General features: G+C 48.5%; 1 protein-coding gene across 1 annotated transcript in view; it reads left to right on the top strand.

Annotated features, from left to right (window-relative positions):
• LOC146049556 (astacin-like metalloendopeptidase) overlaps positions 1–24,672 on the top strand; it is a 59,444-nt gene that overhangs the window by 13,048 nt on the left and 21,724 nt on the right. The window contains exons 8-9 of the mRNA XM_083166082.1: positions 285–400; positions 10,435–10,660. Coding sequence (XP_083022208.1) covers positions 285–400; positions 10,435–10,660 — 342 coding nt within the window. The remainder of the gene's footprint in view (positions 1–284; positions 401–10,434; positions 10,661–24,672) is intronic.

Raw genomic sequence — 24,672 nt, 5'->3', positions numbered from 1 at the left:
TGCAACCAGTTTTGCTATGCGGCCTCCTTGCACCAGGACTAGGGCTGGGTAAGGTGTCCGCTATAAGACTAACCATGAAGATAGGGGTGGTGCAGTCACATAAATGGGACCCTTGTGCTCAGTGCTAAAGCTCCACTATAGAAGCGACAACGTTTTATGATCACATTACAGCTGGCACATTAGTACATCCCATTGACATATTACAGTAACTACTAATGATATAATAACGACGTATGCTTTATCACCTCTATAGTCAAATATCTTACTCTTGTTTTTACCTTTAGATGTTTGTGCTAATCTGCTTAATAGCAACAGTGGAACTGTGAGCTCGGCCAACTCTCTGCCATCTAATTCTAACAGTGGGAGCTGTGTGTGGCTGATAAGGACCACAACTGGGAAGGTACAGTAATGTGTTAGTGCAAGGGTGCTGTAAGGGTGCCATATAATTCCAGGGGTGCCGCCATGTGTGCCGTATAACACCAGGGGTGCAATATAATTCCAGGGGTGCCGCCATGTGTGCGGTATAACACCAGGGGTGCCGCTATGTGTGCTGTATCAGTCCAGGGGTGCCCAGGGCCGGATTAACAATGGGGCTGATGGAGCTACAGCTCCAGGCCCATTCTCCAAATAGGCCCATTCTGTAGCTGAGGACCAGAGCTTTCCAACGAGCCCAGCCCCGTGTCGGTAGCCCCCCGGGAACCGGAGATACCAACAGGCAAACCTGGAACGTTTTCCCCATAGGATAACATGGGACCCGCTAATTCTGACCTCCACCCGATTCCAACGGCTGCCAGTTCCCCCTCCGGCATCACAGAAGCTTGAGGTTGATCTCAGTCGAACCCAAATCGCTGGGCCTTCAATCTGATACCTGGTCCATATGGGTTCATTGGTTCTAGAGATATTGCAGGTAAAACTATTTTTTTTAATTTCTGAAATGTAATTTCATGGCTGTTCATGTTGTTTGACAGACTTCTCTGGAACCAAATGGCCCAGTTTCACGGGACCAAAATCATTTGAAGCCTACATGTAAATCGGTCAGTTGGTTCCGAAGATGTAGCTGGTTGTTTAAAGGGGGGGGGGGGGTTGTTTTCTCTCCCCCTCACACAAAAAAATGCAGGGACTAGGCTGGTGTAAAACGGTCCAGTCCGGGAATGTCCCTGCATGATCTTGGGGCCATATTCCCGGGTAAATCCCTGCATTTTCTGGTGTGAAAGGGGTATTATTTCAAATAGCCGTGACCTGCAGTGCTCTGAATACAGCCAGGCAGCCCCCTGCTCTCTGCCCAGCTATCAATGGCTGTCATTTCTGCCCGACGGCGGCTATCCCCCAGTTACTGCAAGCATGTATTCCCCCTTGGCAATGAGCATGTAATCCCACATGGCAATGAGCATGGAACTCCTGGCAATAAGCATGGAACCCCTGGCAATGAACATGTTGGTAAGCAACACTTAAGTAGCATAATTTTTCGTAGGCATTATGGTGTTTGGCATAATACGTAATGGAGTATATGGTGTTTGGCTTAACATGTTATGGGCATTATGGTGTAAATTTTTTATGCGCTCCTTCAACCCTATTTATGAAGCATATTGTGCATTATTGCTCAATCTGTTTGGTATAATAATGTGTATTTTGGCTCAATCCATGTGGCAAAATGTGTATTTTGCCTTAATCTGTGTGGCATAACGTGAATTTTGACTCAATCTGTGTGCCATAGTGTGAATTTTGGCTCAGTCAGTGTGAATTTTGACTCATTCCATGTGGCACAATGTGTAAAGGCCCCCATACACTAGCCGATTTTGGTCAGATTTCTGCCAGATCAGTCGGATCTGGCAGAAATCGGACCAAAATCGGCTAGTTTGGATGTCCCCTCAGATCCGATGCGCGGTCCCGTGCGCGTCGGGTGGTCGGACCTGCTGCACGTCCGACCACCCGACTTGGGACCTAGTGCGGCGGTAGAGGGAGCAGGGGGGGCTGGGGACGCTGCGGGGGACACAGGCGGCATAGAGCCGCGCAGGGGGAGACGGCGGGAGCTGTCAGTATTGAATAAAAAAAAAAAAAGCCCATACAATGCATGGGCGGCCTGTGATTGGCTGAGCGCTCTCTCAGCCAGTCAGCAATTGGCTGAGAGAGCGCTCAGCCAATCACAGGCAGCCCATTCATTGTATAGGCTTTTTTTTCTACCATTGACAGCTCCGAGTCCCGCCGGCTCCCCCTGCCCGGCTCTATGCCGCCTGTGTCCCCCGCAGCGTCCCCAGCCACCCCCGCTCCCTCTACCGCCTCGCCGCACAGACGCTGGGGGGACACGGACGTGTCACCCGCAGCGTCCCCAGCCCCCCTGCTCCCGCCTCGCCGCACAGACGCTGGGGGGACACAGACGTGTCACCCGCAGCGTCCCCAGCCCCCCTGCTCCCTCTACCGCCTCGCCGCACAGACGCTGGGGGGACACAGACGCTGTCCCCCGCAGCGTCCCCAGCAGCGGGGGACACAGAGTCCCCAGCCCCCCCCCCCCCTGCTCCCCGGGTTTTTTTACATGTGATAAATCGAGACGATTTATCACATGTAAAAAATGGCACATCAAGTGCCAGTCTAATCAAGCTCCCCGGGGAAGCTCAGGGGGAAGTCGGGGGCGACTTGTCCTAAGGACAAGTCGCCCTAGTGTATGGGGGCCTTAAGAGGCAAGTACAGTATAAGGGGGTTACTATTGTGTTGCATGATTTGTATAAGTGGTATATGGTGGGGTAAATTTAGGTAGCCACATAAAAGGTGCTGAAATGTTGTCTACCAAGTTTCGGCTTTCAGTATTTTTTTTATGACTGGAATGCTGCCTCACCCTGCAAGTATCTTAGGACATCGGCATCCTGTGGGTGCACCTTTGGAGGGCACCCGCCAATATATCTCCCTGCATTTTTCTTATGCCAGCCCCCTGCCTTTTCCAAGCATATATAATTAGTTGAAAGTATTTACACAAATACAGACACACCCATGAGCAGACCACTCAACCAGTACACTGGTCACGCCCCCCACATTATTAGGTGCTGGCCACAACCCCTATTATTGTGCATAATAGGCCATTGATAATTTTCAGCTCCAGGCCCATTTAGACCTTAATCTGGCTCTGGGGGTGCCTCCATGTGTGCTGTATCAGTCCAGGGGTGCCATGTGTGCTGTATCAGTCCAGGGGTGCCGCCATGTGTGCCGTATAACACCAGGGGTGCCGCCATGTGTGCCGTATCAGTCCAGGGGTGCCTCCATGTGTGCTGTATCAGTCCAGGGGTGCCATGTGTGCTGTATCAGTCCAGGGGTGCCAACTCCCATGACCTCAGCGCTGTGAGGCAGTAATGCTAACCATTGCCTGTATATATATATATAACACATGGTGGGGTTAGAACCCATGATCTCAGCGCTGTGAGGCAGTAATGCTAACCATTACACCGTCTGTACTGCCCCGTATATATAACACATGGTGGGAATAGAACCCATGACCTCAGTGCTGTCAGGCGGTAATGCTAACCATTACACCGTCCGTACTGCCCCATATACTGTATATAACACATGGTAGGAATAGAAACCATGACCTCAGTGCTGTGAGGCAGTAATGCTAACCATTACACCATCCGTACTGCCCCGTATATATAACACATGGTGGGAATAGAACCCATGACCCCAGCACTGTGAGGCAGTAATGCTAACCATTACACTGTCCTTACTGCCCTGTAAATATAACACATGGTGGGGATAGAACCCATGACCTCAGTGCTGTGAGGCAGTAATGCTATAACCATTACGCCGTCCGTACTGCCCCGTATATATATCACATGGTGGGAACAGATCCCATGACCTCAGTGCTGTGAGGCAGTAATGCTAACCATTACACCATCCGTACTGCCCCGTATATATAAACACATGGTGGGAATAGATCCCATGAGCTCAGTGCTGTGAGACAGTAATGCTAACCATTACACCGTCTGTACTGCCCCGTATATATAACACATGGTGGGAATAGAACCCATGACCTCAGCGTTGTGAGACAGTAATGTAACCAATACACCATCCGTACTGCCCCGCATATATAACACTTGGTGGGAATAGAACCCATGACCTCAGTGCTGTGAGGCAGTAATGCTAACCATTACACCATACGTACTGCCCCGTATATATAAACACATGGTGGGAATAGAACCCATGACCTCAGCACTGTGAGGCAGTAATACTAACGATTACACCGTCCGTACTGCCCCCTATATATAAACACATGGTGGGAATAGAACCCATGACCTCAGCGTTGTGAGGCAGTAATGCTAACCATTACACTGTCCATACTGCCCCGTATATATAACACATGGTGGGAATAGAACCCATGACCTCAGCACTGTGAGGCAGTAATACTAACCATTACGCCGTCCGTACTGCCCCGTATATATAACACATGGTGGGAATAGAACCCATGACGTCAGTGCTGTGAGGCAGTAATGCTAACCATTACACCGTCCGTACTGCCCCGTATATATAACACATGGTGGGGATAGATCCCATGAGCTCAGTGCTGTGAGGCGGTAATGCGAACCATTACACCGCCCGTATATATAACACATGGTGGGGATAGAACCCATGACATCAGTGCTGTGAGGCAGTAATGCTATAACCGTTACACCGTCCGTACTGCCCTGTATATATAACACATGGTGGGGATAGAACCCATGACCTCAGCGCTGTGAGGCAGTAATGTAACCATTACACCATCCATACTGCCCCGTATATATAACGCATGGTGGGAATAGAACCCATGACCTCAGTGCTGTGAGGCAGTAATGCTAACCATTACACCATCCGTACTGCACCGTATATATAACACATGGTGGGGATAGAACCCATGCCCTCAGTGCTGTGAGGTAGTAATGCTAAGCATTACACCATCCGTACAGCCCCATATATATATAACACATGGTGGGAATAGAACCCATGCCCTCAGTGCTGTGAGGCAGTAATGCTAACCATTACACCATCCGTACTGCACCGTATATATAACACATGGTGGGGATAGAACCCATGCCCTCAGTGCAGTGAGGTAGCAATGCTAACCATTACACCATCCATACTGCCCCGTATATATAACACATGGTGGCAATAGAACCCATGACCTCAGTGCTATGAGGCAGTAATGTAACCATTACACCATCCTTACTGCCCTGTATATATAACACATGGTGGGGATAGAACCCATGACCTCAACCGCTGTGAGGCAGTAATGCTAACCATTATACCGTCCGTGCTGCCCTGTATATATAACACATGGTGGGAATACAACCCATGACCTCAGTGCTGTGAGGCAGTAATGTAACCATTACACCATCCGTACTGCCCCGTATATATAACACATGGTGGGGATAGAACCCATGACCTCAGTGATGTGAGGCAGTAATGCTAACCATTACACCATCTGTACTGCCCCGTATATATATCACATGGTGGGAACAGATCCCATGACCTCAGTGCTGTGAGGCAGTAATGTTACCATTACACTGTCCGTACTGCACCGTATATATATCACATGGTGGGGATAGAACCCATGACCTCAGTGATGTGAGGCAGTAATGTAACCACTACACCGTCCGTACTGCCCCGTATATATAACACATGGTGGGGGTAGAACCCATGACCTCAGCGCTGTGAGGCAGTAATGTAACCATTACACCATCCATACTGCCCCGTATATATAACGCATGGTGGGAATAGAACCCATGACCTCAGTGCTGTGAGGCAGTAATGCTAACCATTACACCATCCGTACTGCACCGTATATATAACACATGGTGGGGATAGAACCCATGCCCTCAGTGCTGTGAGGTAGTAATGCTAAGCATTACACCATCCGTACAGCCCCATATATATAACACATGGTGGGAATAGAACCCATGCCCTCAGTGCTGTGAGGCAGTAATGCTAACCATTACACCATCCGTACTGCCCCGTATATATAACACATGGTGGGGATAGAACCCATGACCTCAACCGCTGTGAGGCAGTAATGCTAACCATTATACCGTCCGTGCTGCCCTGTATATATAACACATGGTGGGAATACAACCCATGACCTCAGTGCTGTGAGGCAGTAATGTAACCATTACACCATCCGTACTGCCCCGTATATATATCACATGGTGGGGATAGAACCCATGACCTCAGTGATGTGAGGCAGTAATGCTAACCATTACACCATCTGTACTGCCCCGTATATATATCACATGGTGGGAACAGATCCCATGACCTCAGTGCTGTGAGGCAGTAATGTAACCATTACACTGTCCGTACTGCACCGTATATATATCACATGGTGGGGATAGAACCCATGACCTCAGTGATGTGAGGCAGTAATGTAACCACTACACCGTCCGTACTGCCCACAGTTGCATGCAATACATTGTATGCGGTCAGTGGTGTAGCTAGATGCCACGGTGGCCGGAGCAAGGGTATGTTTCGCGATCCCCCGATTTGTAGTAGACGGGGCTCTTGCATGGTGAAAAGGGGGTGCAGCCTGAAATTATACCACACACCATAATGCCCATTGCAGTGAACTTTGTAATTCCCATTTACACATAAAGCCGCTTGCCGTAATGCCAATTACACATAAGGCCCCACATGATGCCCATTACATACTATATAACAAACTGTAATGCCCATTACACATTTGACACATACAGTAAGTGCCACTTACCTACATGCTTATTGCTAGGAACTTCATGCTCTATGCCAGTGATTTTCAACCTTTTTAGCTTGCGGCACACTAAATAAGATTTAAAAATTGTCAAGGCACACCATGAGATCCCCACAGGGCAAAACACATTGGCCCCCACAGGAAAAAAAACAAACCTATTGGCCCCATATAAAAAACAATCACACTGATCCCCACAGGTAACACAAATAAAATACATTGGCCCTTTGCATGAAAAGAAGAGACCAGTAAATAACAGTTGAACTGGTGGTGGCTGTAAACTAGTTTGGGCATCTCTAGATCTGGGGGCACACTTGAGAACAGCTCAAGGCACACTAGTGTACCACGGCACAGTGGTTGAAAAACACTGCTCTATGCCATGGGCTTCATGCTCTATGCCAAAGGGGACCAACCTTGCTCGTTGCCAAGGGGGACCGACCTTGCTCGTTGCCAAGGGGGACCGACCTTGCTCGTTGCCAAGGGGGACCGACCTTGCTCGTTGCCAAGGGGGACCGACCTTGCTCGTTGCCAAGGGGGACCGACCTTGCTCGTTGCCAGGGCCAGTGCCAGGTTTGTCAGCACCCTAGGTGAACATAATGCCCCCCCTCCCCAGTACCCACATTCATACACATCAATACCGGGCAACAGCAGGAGGCTATTCGCTGGGCGGTAGCAAAAGGCAGCTAGCGGTGGGCGGGTGACAGAAGGACTCAGAAGGCTAGCGGCATTGTAGCAGGAGGAAGCTAGCAGGTCGGTGGGCAGCAGGAGGAAACTAGTGGGTGGGCGGGCGGCAGCAGGACTCATGAGGCTAGCGGCATTGTAGCAGGAGGAAGCTAGAGGGTGGGTGGGCAGCAGGAGGAAACTAGTGGGTGGGCGGGCGGCAGCAGGACTCAGGAGGCTAGCGGCATTGTAGCAGGAGGAAGCTAGCAGGTCGGTGGGCAGCAGGAGGAAACTAGTGGGTGGGCGGGCGGCAGCAGGACTCATGAGGCTAGCGGCATTGTAGCAGAAGGAAGCTAGAGGGTGGGTGGGAGGCAGGAGGAAACTAGTGGGTGGGCGGGCGGCGGCAGGACTCAGGAGGCTAGCGGCATTGTAGCAGGAGGAAGCTAGCAGGTGGGTGGGCGGAAGGAGGAAACTAGTGGGTGGGGGGCGGCTGCATTGTAGCAGGAGGAAACTAGCGGGTGGGCGGGCAGCAGGAGGAAGCTAGAGGGTGGGCGGGCATCAGCAGGAGACTAGCAGGTGGAGGGAAGCGGGCGGGCGAGCAGGGTGGGGGAGCCGGCGGCAGAGCACAGCTCCTGCGCCTGGTGACATTCTGGCACCCGAAGCATGTGCTCCACCGGCTCCGCCCTAGCTATGCCTCTGTATGCAGTCCTTTTCCATACAATGCATCATATGTGATCCAAACAGGGGCTACAGGCTATGACAAATATTTATGGCAGCCTGTATCAGAATCACTTTATTGCCAAGTATATCAATGTACAGCATCTATAATACACAGGGAATGTGTTTCCGATAACCACTGCTCCCACACAGTGTACATACATAACAGGCCAATACAATCAGGATCATTACAAGGGGAGGGCGTCAGGGTTGTATTTAGAGTCATGTGTCGAGTGCCGAGGTTAGCGCAATGGGGTGGAATCGCTGACCTTTGACCTTTTTGAATCTTTAATGGAAGTAGCTTTGGAGAAAAAAAACTGTTAATGGACAAAACCATGTGCACTGCAGGTGGGGCAGGTGTAACCTGTGCAGAGAGACTTACATTTGGGTGGGGTGTGCTAAATCTAAATTTTAGTGTAATATTAAGCAGCCAGTATTTACCCTTCGCAGAACCCAAATGTAAAGGGACCTCACACTTGTGAGATTTGGTGAGATTTGACCCAATTCAAGTGGATTGAGTCAATCTATCTGACAAGATCTGATGTGTAGGACACAATCCACAATCCTGTGCCATTGGGTATAACCAAGAGATTGCAAGAGATTGATCCTCCTGTACATAGGATAAATCTCTAGTCAATCAGGTCCAATTTGTTGAACAAGTGTAAGGGGGCCTTAACTCTTTGCACATGTTACAACTGCCCCACCTGCAGTGCACATGGTTTTGTCCATTAAAGGAGTTTGCTTTTACAAAACAACCGGAATCACCCCCAATGATCGTTCAGTCAAATTGGTTTATTCCATCTAATCTAAGAGATTTGTCCAAATCATATTACTTTGCCCATTTCCCTGCGTTTCAAAGCAAATGATTACATTTCATAAATTTTAATTCGGTACTTGTTTCCTAGCACGGCGCCCGTCGTGGGTCATCGCATACCTTAAGATAAGTGATGGACGCGACCGACGCGATTTTAGGGCTATTTTTAGCCTTTTCCCCGACAATTAAAAAAAATCGCGTCCATCGCATGCCTTAACTTAAGGTATGCGATGCGACCGACGCGATTTAACATTGAATGCATTGTATTCAATGTTAAATTCCTATGTAAAATCGGGGCCATTGTATGCCATTATAATGGCATACAATGCGACCGATGCGATGGACCCGATTTTACATAGGGAACAATGTTAAATGGCCCAATGGACCCGATTTTTGATTGTATACCCACCCTGATGGGTAATTTGTATGTGAAATGACCCCCATTGTTAACGCCACCCCACGATGAGCGCCATCCCAAAGCATGGCGAGCACAGCGAGCCACCAAACCCGAAGCCCCGTGAGAGTATGCGCAATACCTGTGAAGTAATGCGCGTCCCCTAGCCACGCTTCGGGCTCGGTGGCTCGCCACACTATATAAAATCAACTCCACGCCGACGTGGATAGTGGGGGTGTGAAAAGGTCGGAGGACGCGTACCGCCGCCGCTCGCCACGCTTCGGGTTGGCGTTCATCGTGGGGTGGCTTTAACAATGGGGGGGGGGGGGGGTGCATTTGACCCATAAGGGTGGGGATATAATGAAAATTGGGGTCTGGGGGGCATTTAACATTGGGGCCAATGTAAAAATCGGGTCTCAGGGACCATTTTACATTGATTCCAATGTAAAAATTGCATTGATCGCATTGCATGCGATTCGGTTACATGCGATGGACGCGATTTTTTAGGACACAATGGATACAATTTTTATCGCTGGCGCCGTGCTAGGAAACAAGTACCTTTAATTCATTATCGATTTTGTTTGCACCAGACAGACTGGACATATAAATCTATAGGCGTGTACTTGGCTTTAGATTTCAGTTTGAACACACTCCACCCAAATCTACCTCTCTCTCTCGCTCTGCCTGTTACATCTGCCGCACCTGCAGTGCAGCATGGTTTTGCCCGTTTGAGGAAGATTTGTTTTTTTTTAGATCAACTCTAAGGCCCTTATTCAGATCTGATCGCAGTACAAATTTGTTCTCAAAACGGGCAAAACCATGTGCACTGCAGTTGGGGCAGATATAACCTGTGCAGAGAGAGTTAGATTTGGGCAGAGTGTGTTGAAACTGAAATCTAAATTGCAGTGTAAAAATAATGCAGCCAGTATTTACCCTGCACAGAAACAAAATAACTCGCCCAAATCTAACTCTCTCTGCACATGTTACATCTGCCCCACCTGCAGTGCACATGGTTTTGCCCATTTTGAGAACAAATTTGTACTGAGCTCAGATCTGAATAAGGGCCTTAATCCGTACCTAAATGTACAAAGAAATAATGTCTTTTATTGCTGACTGTTTGATGGAACTTTTTCTATATAGGTTGCACTGAATGCCCTTTACTATAATGTCAAGTTCACACCTCATTGCACATCTCAATACATCAAGATATACGATGGACCTTCTGTGACATCTCCTGTGTTGCTGGACCAGACTTGTGGAATTGGTGTAATCCCAATAATGATTGCTTCCGGTAATCAGATGCTGATAGAGCTTCTCGGTGTCGGCAGTGTTCCCGCAGCCAGCTTCCGTGCTACATATAGCGCAGGTATTGTCCTACACTGGTTAGATATAAGCTTAATTTCCACTGTCTAGTCAGGCATTCCCAACCATGGTCCTCAAGGCACACCAACAGTGCAGGTTTTAGTGATGTCCAGGCTTCAGCACAGATGGTTTATTCAGAATCACTCACATACTAATTAAGTCACCTGTGCTCAAGCCTGAATATCTACAAAACCTGCACTGTTGGTGTGCCTTGAGGATCGTGGTTGGGAATGTCTGGTCTAGTCAGTGGTCAGGGAACTCTGTCCTCATTATACCCCACGCAGTGCATGTATTGCAGGTCTCCTCACAGAATCACAAGTGAAATAATTAACCCCTTATAAACCTTATAAAATGACCTTATAAAATGTGTCTGTGAGTAATTAGTACACCTGTACACCTGCTGGGTAACCAGCAAAACATGCACTGTGTGGGGTAATGAGGACCGAGTTCCCTGACCAGTAGTCTAGTCCTTATATTCTACAGATCCCACAGAAAAGATCCCTTCAGTGTGATTCTGGCTAATGGACAATTTTGAATTATTTCTATCCTATTTTAACTATGTGATTTTGACTATGTTGCTATTTTGCCTGAACCCAAATATATTTTACATGCAACATAGTCAAAGTAAACTTACCTGCACAGTCTATTTTCATACCTCCCAACCGAACCTGACCCTCTCCAGGACGGACACAATGCTCTGCTCTTGGACCTCCCTGCTAATGTATGTTACCTGGCTCCCCACAGGTGCTGGCAATCATACATTATCCATACCTCCCAGCATGCCCCTCTCCAGGAGGACACAATGCTCTGTTCCTGGGCTTCTCTGGTAATATATGATTGCCAGCACCTGTGGTGACACCTTTCTTATCAGTTACCTAGCTCCCCACAGGTGCTGGCAATCCTACATTATACATACCTCCCAGCATGCACCTCTCCAGGAGGACACACTGCTCTGTCCCTGGGCTTCCCTGGTAATGTATGATTGCCAGCACCTGTGGTGACACCTTTCTTATCAGTTACCTAGCTCCCCACAGGTGCTGGCAATCCTACATTATCCATACCTCCCAGCATGCCCCTCTCCAGGAGGACACAATGCTCTGCTCTTGGACCTCCCTGCTAATGTAAGTTACCTGGCTCCCCACAGGTGCTGGCAATCATACATTATCCATACCTCCCAGCATGCCCCTCTCCAGGAGGACACAATGCTCTGTTCCTGGGCTTCCCTGGTAATATATGATTGCCAGCACCTGTGGTGACAACTTTCTTATCAGTTACCTAGCTCCCCACAGGTGCTGGCAATCCTACATTATCCATACCTCCCAGCATGCCCCTCTCCAGGAGGACACCATGCTCTGTTCCTGGGCTTCCCTGGTAATGTATGATTGCCAGCACCTGTGGTGACACCTTTCTTATCAGTTACCTAGCTCCCCACAGGTGCTGGCAATCCTACATTATCCATACCTCCCAGCATGCCCCTCTCCAGGAGGACACAATGCTCTGCTCTTGGACCTCCCTGCTAATGTAAGTTACCTGGCTCCCCACAGGTGCTGGCAATCATACATTATCCATACCTCCCAGCATGCCCCTCTCCAGGAGGACACAATGCTCTGTTCCTGGGCTTCCCTGGTAATATATGATTGCCAGCACCTGTGGTGACACCTTTCTTATCAGTTACCTAGCTCCCCACAGGTGATGGCAATCATACATTATCCATACCTCCCAGCATTCCCCTCTCCAGGAGAACACAATGCTCTGTTCCTGGGCTTCCCTGGTAATGTATGATTGCCAGCACCTGTGGTGACACCTTTCTTATCAGTTACCTAGCTCCCCACAGGTGCTGGCAATCCTACATTATACATACCTCCCAGCATGCCCCTCTCCAGGAGGACACCATGCTCTGTTCCTGGGCTTCCCTGGTAATGTATGATTGCCAGCACCTGTGGTGACACCTTTCTTATCAGTTACCTAGCTCCCCACAGGTGCTGGCAATCCTACATTATCCATACCTCCCAGCATGCCCCTCTCCAGAAGGACACAATGCTCTGCTCTTGGACCTCCCTGCTAATGTAAGTTACCTGGCTCCCCACAGGTGCTGGCAATCATACATTATCCATACCTCCCAGCATGCCCCTCTCCAGGAGGACACAATGCTCTGTTCCTGGGCTTCCCTGGTAATATATGATTGCCAGCACCTGTGGTGACAACTTTCTTATCAGTTACCTGGCTCCCCACAAGTGCTGGCAATCATACATTATCCATACCTCCCAGCATGCCCCTCTCCAGGAGGACACAATGCTCTGTTCCTGGGCTTTCCTTGAAATGCTCTTGGACCTCCCTGCTAATGTAAGTTACCTGGCTCCCCACAGGTGCTGGCAATCATACATTATCCATACCTCCCAGCATGCCCCTCTCCAGGAGGACACAATGCTCTGCTCTTGCACCTCCCTGCTAATGTATGATTGCCAGCACCTAGCTCCCCACAGGTGCTGGCAATCCTACATTATACATACCTCCCAGCATGCCCCTCTCCAGGAGGACACAATGCTCTGTTCCTGGGCTTCCCTGGTAATATATGATTGCCAGCACCTGTGGTGACAACTTTCTTATCAGTTACCTGGCTCCCCACAAGTGCTGGCAATCATACATTATCCATACCTCCCAGCATGCCCCTCTCCAGGAGGACACAATGCTCTGTTCCTGGGCTTTCCTTGAAATGCTCTTGGACCTCCCTGCTAATGTAAGTTACCTGGCTCCCCACAGGTGCTGGCAATCATACATTATCCATACCTCCCAGCATGCCCCTCTCCAGGAGGACACAATGCTCTGCTCTTGCACCTCCCTGCTAATGTATGATTGCCAGCACCTGTGGTGAACAGATTAAGTGATAAGAAAGGTGTCACCAATAATTTCTGGACCCCACGATGAACGCCAACCCGAATCGTGGTGAGTGCAGCGAGCCCGAGAGGGGTGGCGGTACGCGTCCTCGGACCTTTTCATACCCCCACTATCCACATTAGCGTGGAGTCGATTTTATATAGTGTGGCGAGTGCAGCGAGCCCAAAGCGTGGCGAGCGCAGCGAGCCCCGTGAGGGGACGCGCAATACCTGTGAAGTAATGCGCGTCCGCTCGCCACGCTTCGGGCTCGGTGGCTGGGACAGATACAGGTTTTTATTGTTTTTAGTTTTTACAAGTTTTTATGGTACTTGTGTATTTTGGCGGCGCCCATCGCATCGCATACCATAAGGCATGCAATGGTATGCGATGCGACGCGATATCGCGCGATACTGTACAATGGCATATAATTTTAAAATTGAATGCCATTGTATATGCCATACAATGCGATGCGATTAAACATTGTATAAGCACCCTAATGGGTGCTTACAATGTTAAATGCACCCCCACGCCACCCCATCCCCCACTATAAACGTGAACCCGAAGCGTGGCGAGCGCAGCGGTACACGTCCTCTGACCTTTTCATACCCCCACTATCCACGTCGGTGTGGAGTTGAGAATAGAAAGTGTGGCGAGCACAGTAAGCCACCGAACCCGAAGCGTGGCGAGTGCAGCGAGCCCCGGGAGGGGACGCGGATACCTGTGAAGCCCGCGAAGGTACGTGGATACCTGTGAAGGTATCCACGTCCGCTCGCCACGCTTCGGGCTCGGTGGCTCGCTGCGCTCGCCACACTATTCTATTCTCAACTCCACGCCGACGTGGATAGTGGGGGTATGAAAAGGTCGGAGGACGCGTACCGCCGCCCCTCGCGGGATCGCTGCGCTCGCCACGCTTCGGGTTCACGTTTATAGTGGGGGGGGTGGCGTGGGGGTGCATTTAACATTGTAAGCACCCATTAGGGTGCTTATACAATCTTTCATCGCACAGGGGGCAAAAATTGTGTCGCATCGCATGCCATTGGGTGCATGGCATTCGATGCGATGAACACATCGCGCGATGAAGATCGGGGGCGCCGCCAAAATACACAAGTACCATTTTTATTGATTTCAAATGTCCCATGGGTTCAGCCAGTCGCTGCCGCCTCATGACCCCCGCCCGCACTGCTAGGCGAATTACCAATTAGCCATGACCAGTGTCACCAAGCGCCTGCACATACACATAAATGCACATGCGCAGATCCTAAGCGTCGCTTCCCTGTGCGAACGTGATCACATCGAAATCCCCCCCAAAGTCTGTTCTGCAACTCTGTACATACAAACTGGGCACATGTGTGATTCGGAATCAGTATGAAATCCCGACCGCCGAAATCCCGACAAGGGGGGGACGTGGATCGCTAATTTATTCTCCCTCCAGGGGTGTCGTGGACACCCACGGAGGGAGAAAGTGTCCTAATTTCGGCGGTCGGGATTTCAGCGTCGGGATTCTGAACGCTGGGATCCCGACCGCCGGGATTTAAACTGCATCCCGTGTGATTCATGTGCAGACAAATCATTGATCGTGTCGCTGTATCGCTGAGAATCGGGCCCTCCATGTACTTTTATAACCTTCTATCTCTCCCAACAGTAAAAATGGCGTAAACATCCCGGTGAGAAATTCCGGCAGTGAGAACCGGGACCGCGGTCGTACCTGAAGCCAAACTCTCATTTTCTGTATTTTAATTATGTATTCCATCCAGAAATGTTTCAATTAGATTTGTAGGTTCCTCTATGTCATTTTATATTGTCTCTACAATCAAAAGTAATTTTCATAGAATAGAATATTATATTTTCCTTTCTATGGCCCTTATTCTGGTTGAAGCGGTAACGGCCGCATGCGGCCGTTCCGCCGATGTTTTCGGTCTGCGCATGTGCAGAGGCCACTCTGCGCATGTGCAGCCGAAATCGCCGTACACGTATTTTGTCCGCCGCAAAGGGGGTGGATAGGGGCGTGAGGGGCTACGAAGCCTCATTTGCATATGCATACGCCCCGCGTTTCATGGGCGTTCCCATGCAAACGCGGGGCGTACGCATGCTAATGAGGCTATGACGCGTGGGTACAGGGCGGGCATCTGACATCGCCGGATGTCAGCTGCCCGCCCCCATACAAGATTTCACACGGACAAGTGTCCGTGTGGTCTTGTGTTGCGGGACCTGGTGGAGCGTGCGGCCCTGCATTCGATGTTCGGCGACCATCGAATGCAGGGGCTGCTCCCACCATGGAGGAGGCGTATCCCCGTCCACAATCATGCGGATCGCCACATGGCCGCGTACGGACGGCCGTGGCGATCCGTATGGAAGGCGGGGATTCGTCTGGTGCGGTCGGAGCCGCATATGCGGCTCCGGCCGCACCGATCAGAATAAGGGCCTATGTGACTTGTATTATCTCCTGTAGTTTAATCGGGATAAGGTCATTAGGTCTACACCACTAGGTCGACAAGCATTGGGTCTACACCACTAGGTCGACAGACAGCAAGGTCGACATGGGTTTAGGTCGACATGGGCCAGGTCGACAGTCAGAAGGTCGACATGGGGTTTTTCACAGTTTTTTGAGCCGACATGTGCCGACAGGCTGTATTTTATGCCCTACCATCCACTAGGTCGTGGTGGGAGAATAAAATAGTGTGCCTTGGCGAGCAAAGCGAGAGGTTGCAGTTGACGTCCAATGGTGTCTGTGTCGACGGTGTCGACATTCGGGTAAAAAATCAGTGAAAAACTCCATGTTGACTTTTTGACTGCCGACCTTGCTCATGTCGACCTAATGTAATGTCGACCTATACACATGTCGACCTTGACCCGTGTCTACCTAGACCCATGTCGGCATTGCTGCCTGTTGACCTAGTGGTGTCAACCCAATGCTTGTCGACCTAGTTGGTGTAGACAACCCACACCCGTTTAATAAATAGAAAAAACCCGTTCAGTTGAGAATGTATATTTCAATAAAATTGGTGTATTGTATATTTGGGCATGAAATTATAAAAAAAGAAAAAAAAAACATTTTATTTTAATGTTCCAAGACTGTCCTGAGATGAATCAAGTGTTGCACATGTGACGTAGAAAGCACATCTTAGTAAATTCTCCCCACAGTAGTAAAAGATTGGTCTATTTTGGATAATGAAAAGACAAACTGACTGTAAATATCAGTAACCGACATTATTACAGGCACTGGAATGGTCTCGCTTCTCAAGTAGGAGCAGTTAGAATTGGTAGTCACTGCCTTGATGCATACAAAGAATAAAGGAAAAAACTGTGCTACTTTGAGGAAATAGTTAAAATGTGCTCTCCCCAGGGCCGGATTAAAGCAGGGGCAAAGGGGTCAGTGCCCCTGGGCCTCACTCTAGCTAGGGACCCCCTAAATATATATAGAGAGAGAGAGAGAGATAAAGCGCACAGTCAGAAACAATATATAAAATATAGTAGTTTTACTGATAAAAACTGACATACATGGGATTAAAACAAGGGAAAAAAATCGCCACAATATGGCGCTTGTCACCGGCACAGCGGGGTCAACCAGATCTCAGAAGCTTGCAGGGTGATCAGCCCAGCGGGGTTCATCCACCCGCCGCAGTCAGGACAGAGCCAGATACATTATCACAGGACCAGAGGACGTCAGCCGTCTGCATAGGATAGTAGCCACGTCCAACGCGTTTCGACAGAGGTCTTCGTCACACCCCCTGATGAACCCGCTGGGCTGCTGCGAGCTTCTGAGATCTGGTTAACCCCGCTGTGCCAGTGACAATCGCCGTATTGTTACGATTTTTTTCCCTTGTTTTAATCCCATGTATGTCAGTTTTTATTAGTAAAATATCAGTAAAACTACTATATTTTATATATTGTTTCTGACTGTGCGCTTTATCTATTTCTCTCTATAAACACATACCCTGGATTTGTGGTTGGATCCTACTGTTTGGAGCTGCACACATTGGGAATTGGTTTATGGACCTGGTATAAAGACTGTGTTGGACTGAATTGCGCTGGGTCTCTCTCTCTCTCTCTCTCTCTCTCTCTCTCTCTCTCTCTCTCTCTCCTATATATCTATATATATATATGGGGATTATAGGCTTTTCTCACAACAGCTATAATAAAGGGCTGAAACGTTAACAGAGAACCGGCTCCCTGTTCAGTTTTGTTCACAAAGTCCCCAGTGCCACGGTCACACCAGAGCTATTATTGGACCCAGTCCGGGTCATTACCGAAGGCACGGGGCCCCAAGCTGTTCCCCATTGGAGCTGATATATACAGGGCCGGCACACCTCCCCTGTATAGATATATGTATGTATGTATGTATGTATATATATATATATATATATATATATATATATATATATATATATATATATATATATATATATATATCATTTTTTTTGCTAAAAGTTTTGTGCATGGGAGTGAGGTAGTGCTGCAGCTTCACCTATCTGCCAATGTAACAATGATTAATGGTGCTGAGCATCGGGAGCCAAGGCACACTGACTGCGCAAGTGTGCAGTGCATTGCTGGGAGTTGACTAAATCCCATGACACTTTGCAAAAGAGGTCAGAGACTGAGAGGCTTGTGCTGAGCTCTAATTGGTAGAGCTCATTACTTGCTTCTCAGGCCCATTGAGGACAGCAGCAGCAGCTGCCTTGTCATGGGAGGGTTTTTAATCAGAGGCAGCACTGGGACTGTGAGGTCTCCTACAGTCCTACAGAGTAAGGTGCAGAGGGACAAACACAGGCTTTTCATGTGATTATATATATATATATATATCCCACTTTATGCCGGCACTCAGGGGTCTCAAAAACTACTTTAGATAAATCTAAACGGTCCTCCAATGAAAAGGCACTCCAATACCATTTTAAAAGATGTCTTTAGTTATAAGTGGATATCACCGAATACATGCATTTTCGGGGTCAGCGCCCCTTTCTCAAGGTACAATCCACAACTGGAAACAACAGGGTAACACCTGCCGCTCCCCCACCACCCCCAATAAATACCTGTATCTCCACGATCCTCCACACGCCGGACCTCTTTCACCGGAAGTCAGATCCCCGAACTTCTGGTTACTGCGGGGACAGGACATCTGTGCGCACTCCCTGTGCATTCCAGATGCATTCCACCTGTACTTCCGCATCACCGCAGAGCAGGCTCTATTCTCAATATGCAGGAGCCGGATCACTGACAGGCATCTGTGGTGTATAGGAGAACAAGCATACTAATAAAGTGCAAATAACAATACACTACATATACATACAGGAAAAAATGACATACAACTCTGCAGAATATATATACACATAAAGCTGAAACAGGCGAAAATATTGTGAAAAACCGGACAAGCTCAGGCAGTTATTAGACCAAGCTGTTCCAATTAATCTTTTCATTGAGTCCCATAGGGTTAATTGTATTTAATCTTAGAATCCACTGGGACTCGCTAATTAACAGGGTTCTAGCCCTATCACCCCCTCTCAAACTTAACGGGACACGATCTATATCGCAGGGATTCCAAAGTGTGGCCAGCAGATTTAAAATAAAAGAATTTAAGTGTACTAGACTAAGTGCGCAGTAAGCTGCAATGCCAGTGACTCCTATGAGTGTGGAGTTCTCCCAAACCTCCACCAAACAGTGTACATGCAAAAAAGAAATTTCAAAGGTATCACTTAGCTTGCGCTGATTCAAGCATACATCAATCCAGAGGTATATGTGTCTCCGGAATGAAAAATGGAGAAGAAGATATATAGTGAAGTATTTAATCACAACATCTAAAAACATCTATTAAAAACATCGATACAAATAAAAAAATTCATCACATCAAATATGACAGTGGTTAGGATGGCTTTCTAGTGAAATTACCAGAGGGGGTGTGAACCGGTATACAAACACAGTTCAAGTAGAGCATATGATCTGCAGAATCTCCCGGGTGATAGCTGCTTCTCCCTGCTCCTGGTGTAAAGTGCCCGTGCTCTGTGCAAAATCAGCTGGATCTGCCTTCCGTCCACTGCCTCATCAACCAACGCGTTTCAACCCGTTACAGGGGTCTTTTTCAAGGTCCTGATGCTGTATACATGATGTGACAGGCTTCTGGCTTTAAATAGTGTCCACATTCGCGCGCCGCGCTGCCGCACACAGCTGAATCCTATACACAGCCAGACTACATTGTCCATGATTCCTTGTGGTGCAGCAGCCGGGCGTCATGTCATTTCCGGTTTGTAGTTCTCTGTGATGCTCTGGGGACTACCTCTCCCAGTGTCCATTGCTTGCTGTGACATCACTTCCGGAATAGCGTCTTTGCTGTTTACAGATTCGTTTTCTGTAAACAGCAAAGACGCTATTCCGGAAGTGATGTCACAGCAAGCAATGGACACTGGGAGAGGTAGTCCCCAGAGCATCACAGAGAACTACAAACCGGAAATGACATGACGCCCGGCTGCTGCACCACAAGGAATCATGGACAATGTAGTCTGGCTGTGTATAGGATTCAGCTGTGTGCGGCAGCGCGGCGCGCGAATGTGGACACTATTTAAAGCCAGAAGCCTGTCACATCATGTATACAGCATCAGGACCTTGAAAAAGACCCCTGTAACGGGTTGAAACGCGTTGGTTGATGAGGCAGTGGACGGAAGGCAGATCCAGCTGATTTTGCACAGAGCACGGGCACTTTACACCAGGAGCAGGGAGAAGCAGCTATCACCCGGGAGATTCTGCAGATCATATGCTCTACTTGAACTGTGTTTGTATACCGGTTCACACCCCCTCTGGTAATTTCACTAGAAAGCCATCCTAACCACTGTCATATTTGATGTGATGAATTTTTTTATTTGTATCGATGTTTTTAATAGATGTTTTTAGATGTTGTGATTAAATACTTCACTATATATCTTCTTCTCCATTTTTCATTCCGGAGACACATATACCTCTGGATTGATGTATGCTTGAATCAGCGCAAGCTAAGTGATACCTTTGAAATTTCTTTTTAGCAGATTTAAAATGTCTGGAGACCGGCTGGTCTATATCTTTCCCTTTAAATGTGAGGGTAATGGCCGATCTATGGGATGCCATACGTTCCCTGAACTTCCTCGTGGTCTGCCCTATAGAACAGACCACAAGGACATACTATGACATAGACCACAAATGAAGAGTTCATGTTCGAACATGACGAATGGCATAAGTTTTATCCTAGTGTGGGTGCTTAAAGGTTTTACATGCTATCATAAATTTACAACCAGCAGGTTTGATATACACGTTGGGTACCATGGGAGGAATTTTACAGGTAATGTCTGGGGAGGAGGGTGGTGACTAGATGCTCTGAGTAACCAGCGGCGTAGCTTTGTTTGGGGTGCCCCCCCCCCGCCGTTAATGGGGGGCGCCCCCCCTCCCCGTGCCTGCCCCCGTGCCCCCTCCCCCATTGCCGCATGCTTACCTGTCCGCGTGTCCCGGCTCCCCCCCTGGCTTCAATAAATTCTATGCAGACGGACCACGATAAAATGGCCGCCCCCATACCGCAGACAGTTTCAGAGAACAGTCTGCTTTATGGGGCGGCCATTTTATCGTGGTCCGTCTCCATAGCATTGATTGAAGCCAGGAGGGGAGCCGGGACGCGCGGACAGGTAAGCATGCGGGGGATGGGGGGCAGGGGGATTACTATAGCACCGCAGCCCCCCGGCGCCCCCATATGCACAGTGCCCCCCTGCGACCGCGGGGGCTGCGGTGCTATAGTTACGCCACTGTGAGTAATGTATTGCGGGCTGTCTCTTTGACATAGATACCTGTGACAATTTTACCATTCTTTACAGAGACAGCCACATCCAAAAAATTAGCCTGAATGGGACTACATGTATAAGTAAATTTGATAAACTAACTGGAGGCATTAATCTGCCGCATGATGTAGAGAAATCGCTCCTTCCCCCCAGACCAGATCAAGAACATGTCGTCAATGTACCTGGTGTACATGACGACATGCTCCCCGATCCTAGGGTCCTGAAAGAAGAGGTCCCCCTCTTGCGCAAACATGCGCAGGAGGGTGCCACAGAAGACCCCATAGCACACCCCCTACGCTGTAAGAAAAACTCCCCATCGAAAAGGAAATAATTACGGGTCAAAGTGAGCTCCAGTAATGTAAGAAAAAGGGAATGGTCAAAAACTTCAGGGTCCAAGTACTTGGACAAAAAACATTGCATAGCTCTGAGACCCCCCTCATGCGGAATGGACGTATACAGACTGCACTCATCCAGACAGCACAGGAGGGCCCCAGGCGGGACAACAACCATTTCTTTAAGTTTTAACAAGAATGTTGTAGTGTCCTTCAAGAATGTCTTTTCCAGTGGCCGGAATGGCTGTAAGATGCCGTCCAGTAGCTGTGAAACTGGTTGTAAAAGAGAGTTACAAGCCAAAATAATCAGTCTCCCTAGTGGTTTAAGTGGATTCTTATGAAGCTTAGGCAGGGTGTATAAAGCCGGAACCGTAGGATGTTGTACCCGAAGAGTCTCATACACTTTCTTGGGAATGAGATGATCACGAAATGCTTTCTGCAAGATGTAAACAGTTCCTGTTGGTACAAAACAGTTGGATCTCGTGCCAATTTAGCATACACTTCCACATCAGAGAGTTGGTTCTGGATCTCTTGTTTGTAATCTGCTATGTTCATGATTACAATCGCCCCGCCTTTATCCGCGGGGCGTATTACAATAGAACTATCCGATTCCAATTCTTTCAAGGCTTGTACAATGTCCCCCATACACCATTTATGCCATACTCCATAGTGTAATAAAAAAAACATAACACATACCAATAATCAAGTACATGAGGCTATACATTGTAAGCTTGTAGCAGGACCCTCTAACCCCCAAGTCTGTCTGTTGTTACCCAGTTTGTTTGATCACTGTCTACTATTGTAAAGCACAACGGAATCTGCTGCGCTACATAAGAAACTGTACATAAATAATTAATGTGGCATTATGTATACGTACCACTTTCACCAACCTCTGCTCCCATTTCTTCCACCTGGTTGGTGGGTGGAGGGTAGTCGGGTGGTGGGAATGTTGGTTCTGTCTCAGCAGGGTAGGTGGGTGGTGAAGGGAGACTGAATGAGGAGGTTTGGGAGTGGGTAGGGGATTGGTCGTGGGTATGGGTTTGGGTAGGGGAGTGGGTATGGGTTTGGGAGTGGGTTTGGGTAGGCGAGTGGGTATAGGTTTGGGAGTGGGTTTGGGTAGGGGAGTGGGTATGGGTAGGGGAGTGGGTTTGGGTAGGGGAGTGGGAGTGGGTAGTGGAGTGGGAGTGGGTAGTGGAGTAGGAGTCTTGCTCTTTCCCGTGCTGTGTAAATTAGATACAAGTGATACCCACTTAACCTCATTGACACCCACTTAACCTCATTGAAACCCACTTAACCTCACTAACTTATATTAGTTATTCATGTGCAAACTAATGCATACACTAGCAATTATGTGTGTATAGCGGAAAAACTAAAATCTCTCAATCCGGCGCCTCAAATGCTGGAGGAGCTCTGGCTGGCACCTCCGCAGATCCGACCAACGCCTTTCTAGTTGTGCGACGCTCCGCAGCACATGTGTGCGGGCAAAGATGCTGCGCCGGGCAGCAACGTACGCCCGGCGCTTGTCCCAGTTAGAGACAAACGGCCCCGCACGGCCCAGCCTCCGCTCCATAACGGAGACTAGGGCCATCAGCTCAGCAGTCGAGAATGGTGCTGCTCTCTGGTAGTAAGCCATATTAGCTATGGCGCATTAAAAACAATCATGTCCTGTGATTGGTTGGTAAGAGTGTTATTTGGTATTAACTTTATTGATCATATTTATATGAACAGTGTGTATGCGCAACAAAGATCGGCGAAAACATTGCATCGGCGACCAACACATGCCATCACTTGGCTTAGCATAGCTGGCCTTCCCATTACTTAAAACTCTTAGTCAAAAATATGATTCTAAAAATAAACTTTGGACAAATGTAGAAATTAAACATATAGAAGCTTACCTTGCACCTGGACACACTGCAGATCTAGATTCACAAGTACATAGCATAAAGGCAGTTTTTATAGGCCTATCACATGTGATTTGGATGAAATTAGTGATTACTATGTGATGTGTTGTGGAATGGCTTAGAATCTGGAATGGGTTAGGTCAGTGGTTCCCAAACTGTGTGCCGTGGCTCCCTGGGGTGCCTCGGGACACTTGCAGGGGCTCCCCAGGTTGGTGGTCCAGGACCAATTTAATTTATTTATGGTTAATTATTTATGGGCAAAACCAGTGCTGGAGGCTGCCAATCATAAAATGTGTACAATCAGAATTAAATCCTGCCCATTAGCACATAACTGACCCTAAGAATCGCATATAAACCCAATCTAATTCATTGTTTTTGGGCCTAGGGGTGCCGCAGAAAAATTCGGATACGCTAGGGTGCCGTGATTTAAAAAAGTTTGGGAACCCCTGGGTTAGGTACATTTGTTGGACCTATAATACAAGTGTTGCACATTACAATTCCCCAATCACATATTGTATTTATTAAAGGATAAATGTGCAGGTGTGCAATGATTACATTCAGAGAATATGTTTGAAAATGCCACACGGAATTGACGCCTGGTTTTGTATGTAGTTTTGGAGGGGCGTGGCATTTGCGCCGCCAACGCCGAGTGCTATATGCTGCCGTACGGTACACTGCCGCACGATACGTTGCAGTACAGAACGCTGCGTGGGGGGGATGTATGCTAATTAGGAACATGGGTATACATAGGTGTGCTACCATAAGGAGAGTTTGCTGCAAACATGTCTGGATCAGAGTCTGACAATGGTACTTCTGAGCATGACCTCATCCTGGCTCAGCTGGAGTCCATTACATCAAATGTGCATAGGAGGCCCAATGTGTCCCTGAGAAATGGGCAGCAAATGGGTTCTGCAGGCCCATCAACTGCAGGACCATCATCTGCAGGCCCATCATCTGCAGGCCCATCTTCAGCACCATCATTGGGAACACAGCAGGTGGCTGCCCAAGAGAGTAGCCAGGACAGCACTTCGAGATCAGCAACTGGTAAGCGTGGCCGGAGGAGGACAACAGGGGAAATAACATTAAACAAAAAGCATTTCAAGAGGAGGAGCTACAAATATTGGT

Source organism: Crinia signifera, chromosome 12 (assembly GCF_055691185.1).
Source record: "Crinia signifera chromosome 12, ASM5569118v1, whole genome shotgun sequence".
Taxonomy (NCBI): domain Eukaryota; kingdom Metazoa; phylum Chordata; class Amphibia; order Anura; family Myobatrachidae; genus Crinia; species Crinia signifera.
The sequence above is the reverse complement of the archived record's forward strand: the minus strand, read 5'-3'. Positions and strand labels throughout refer to the sequence as shown.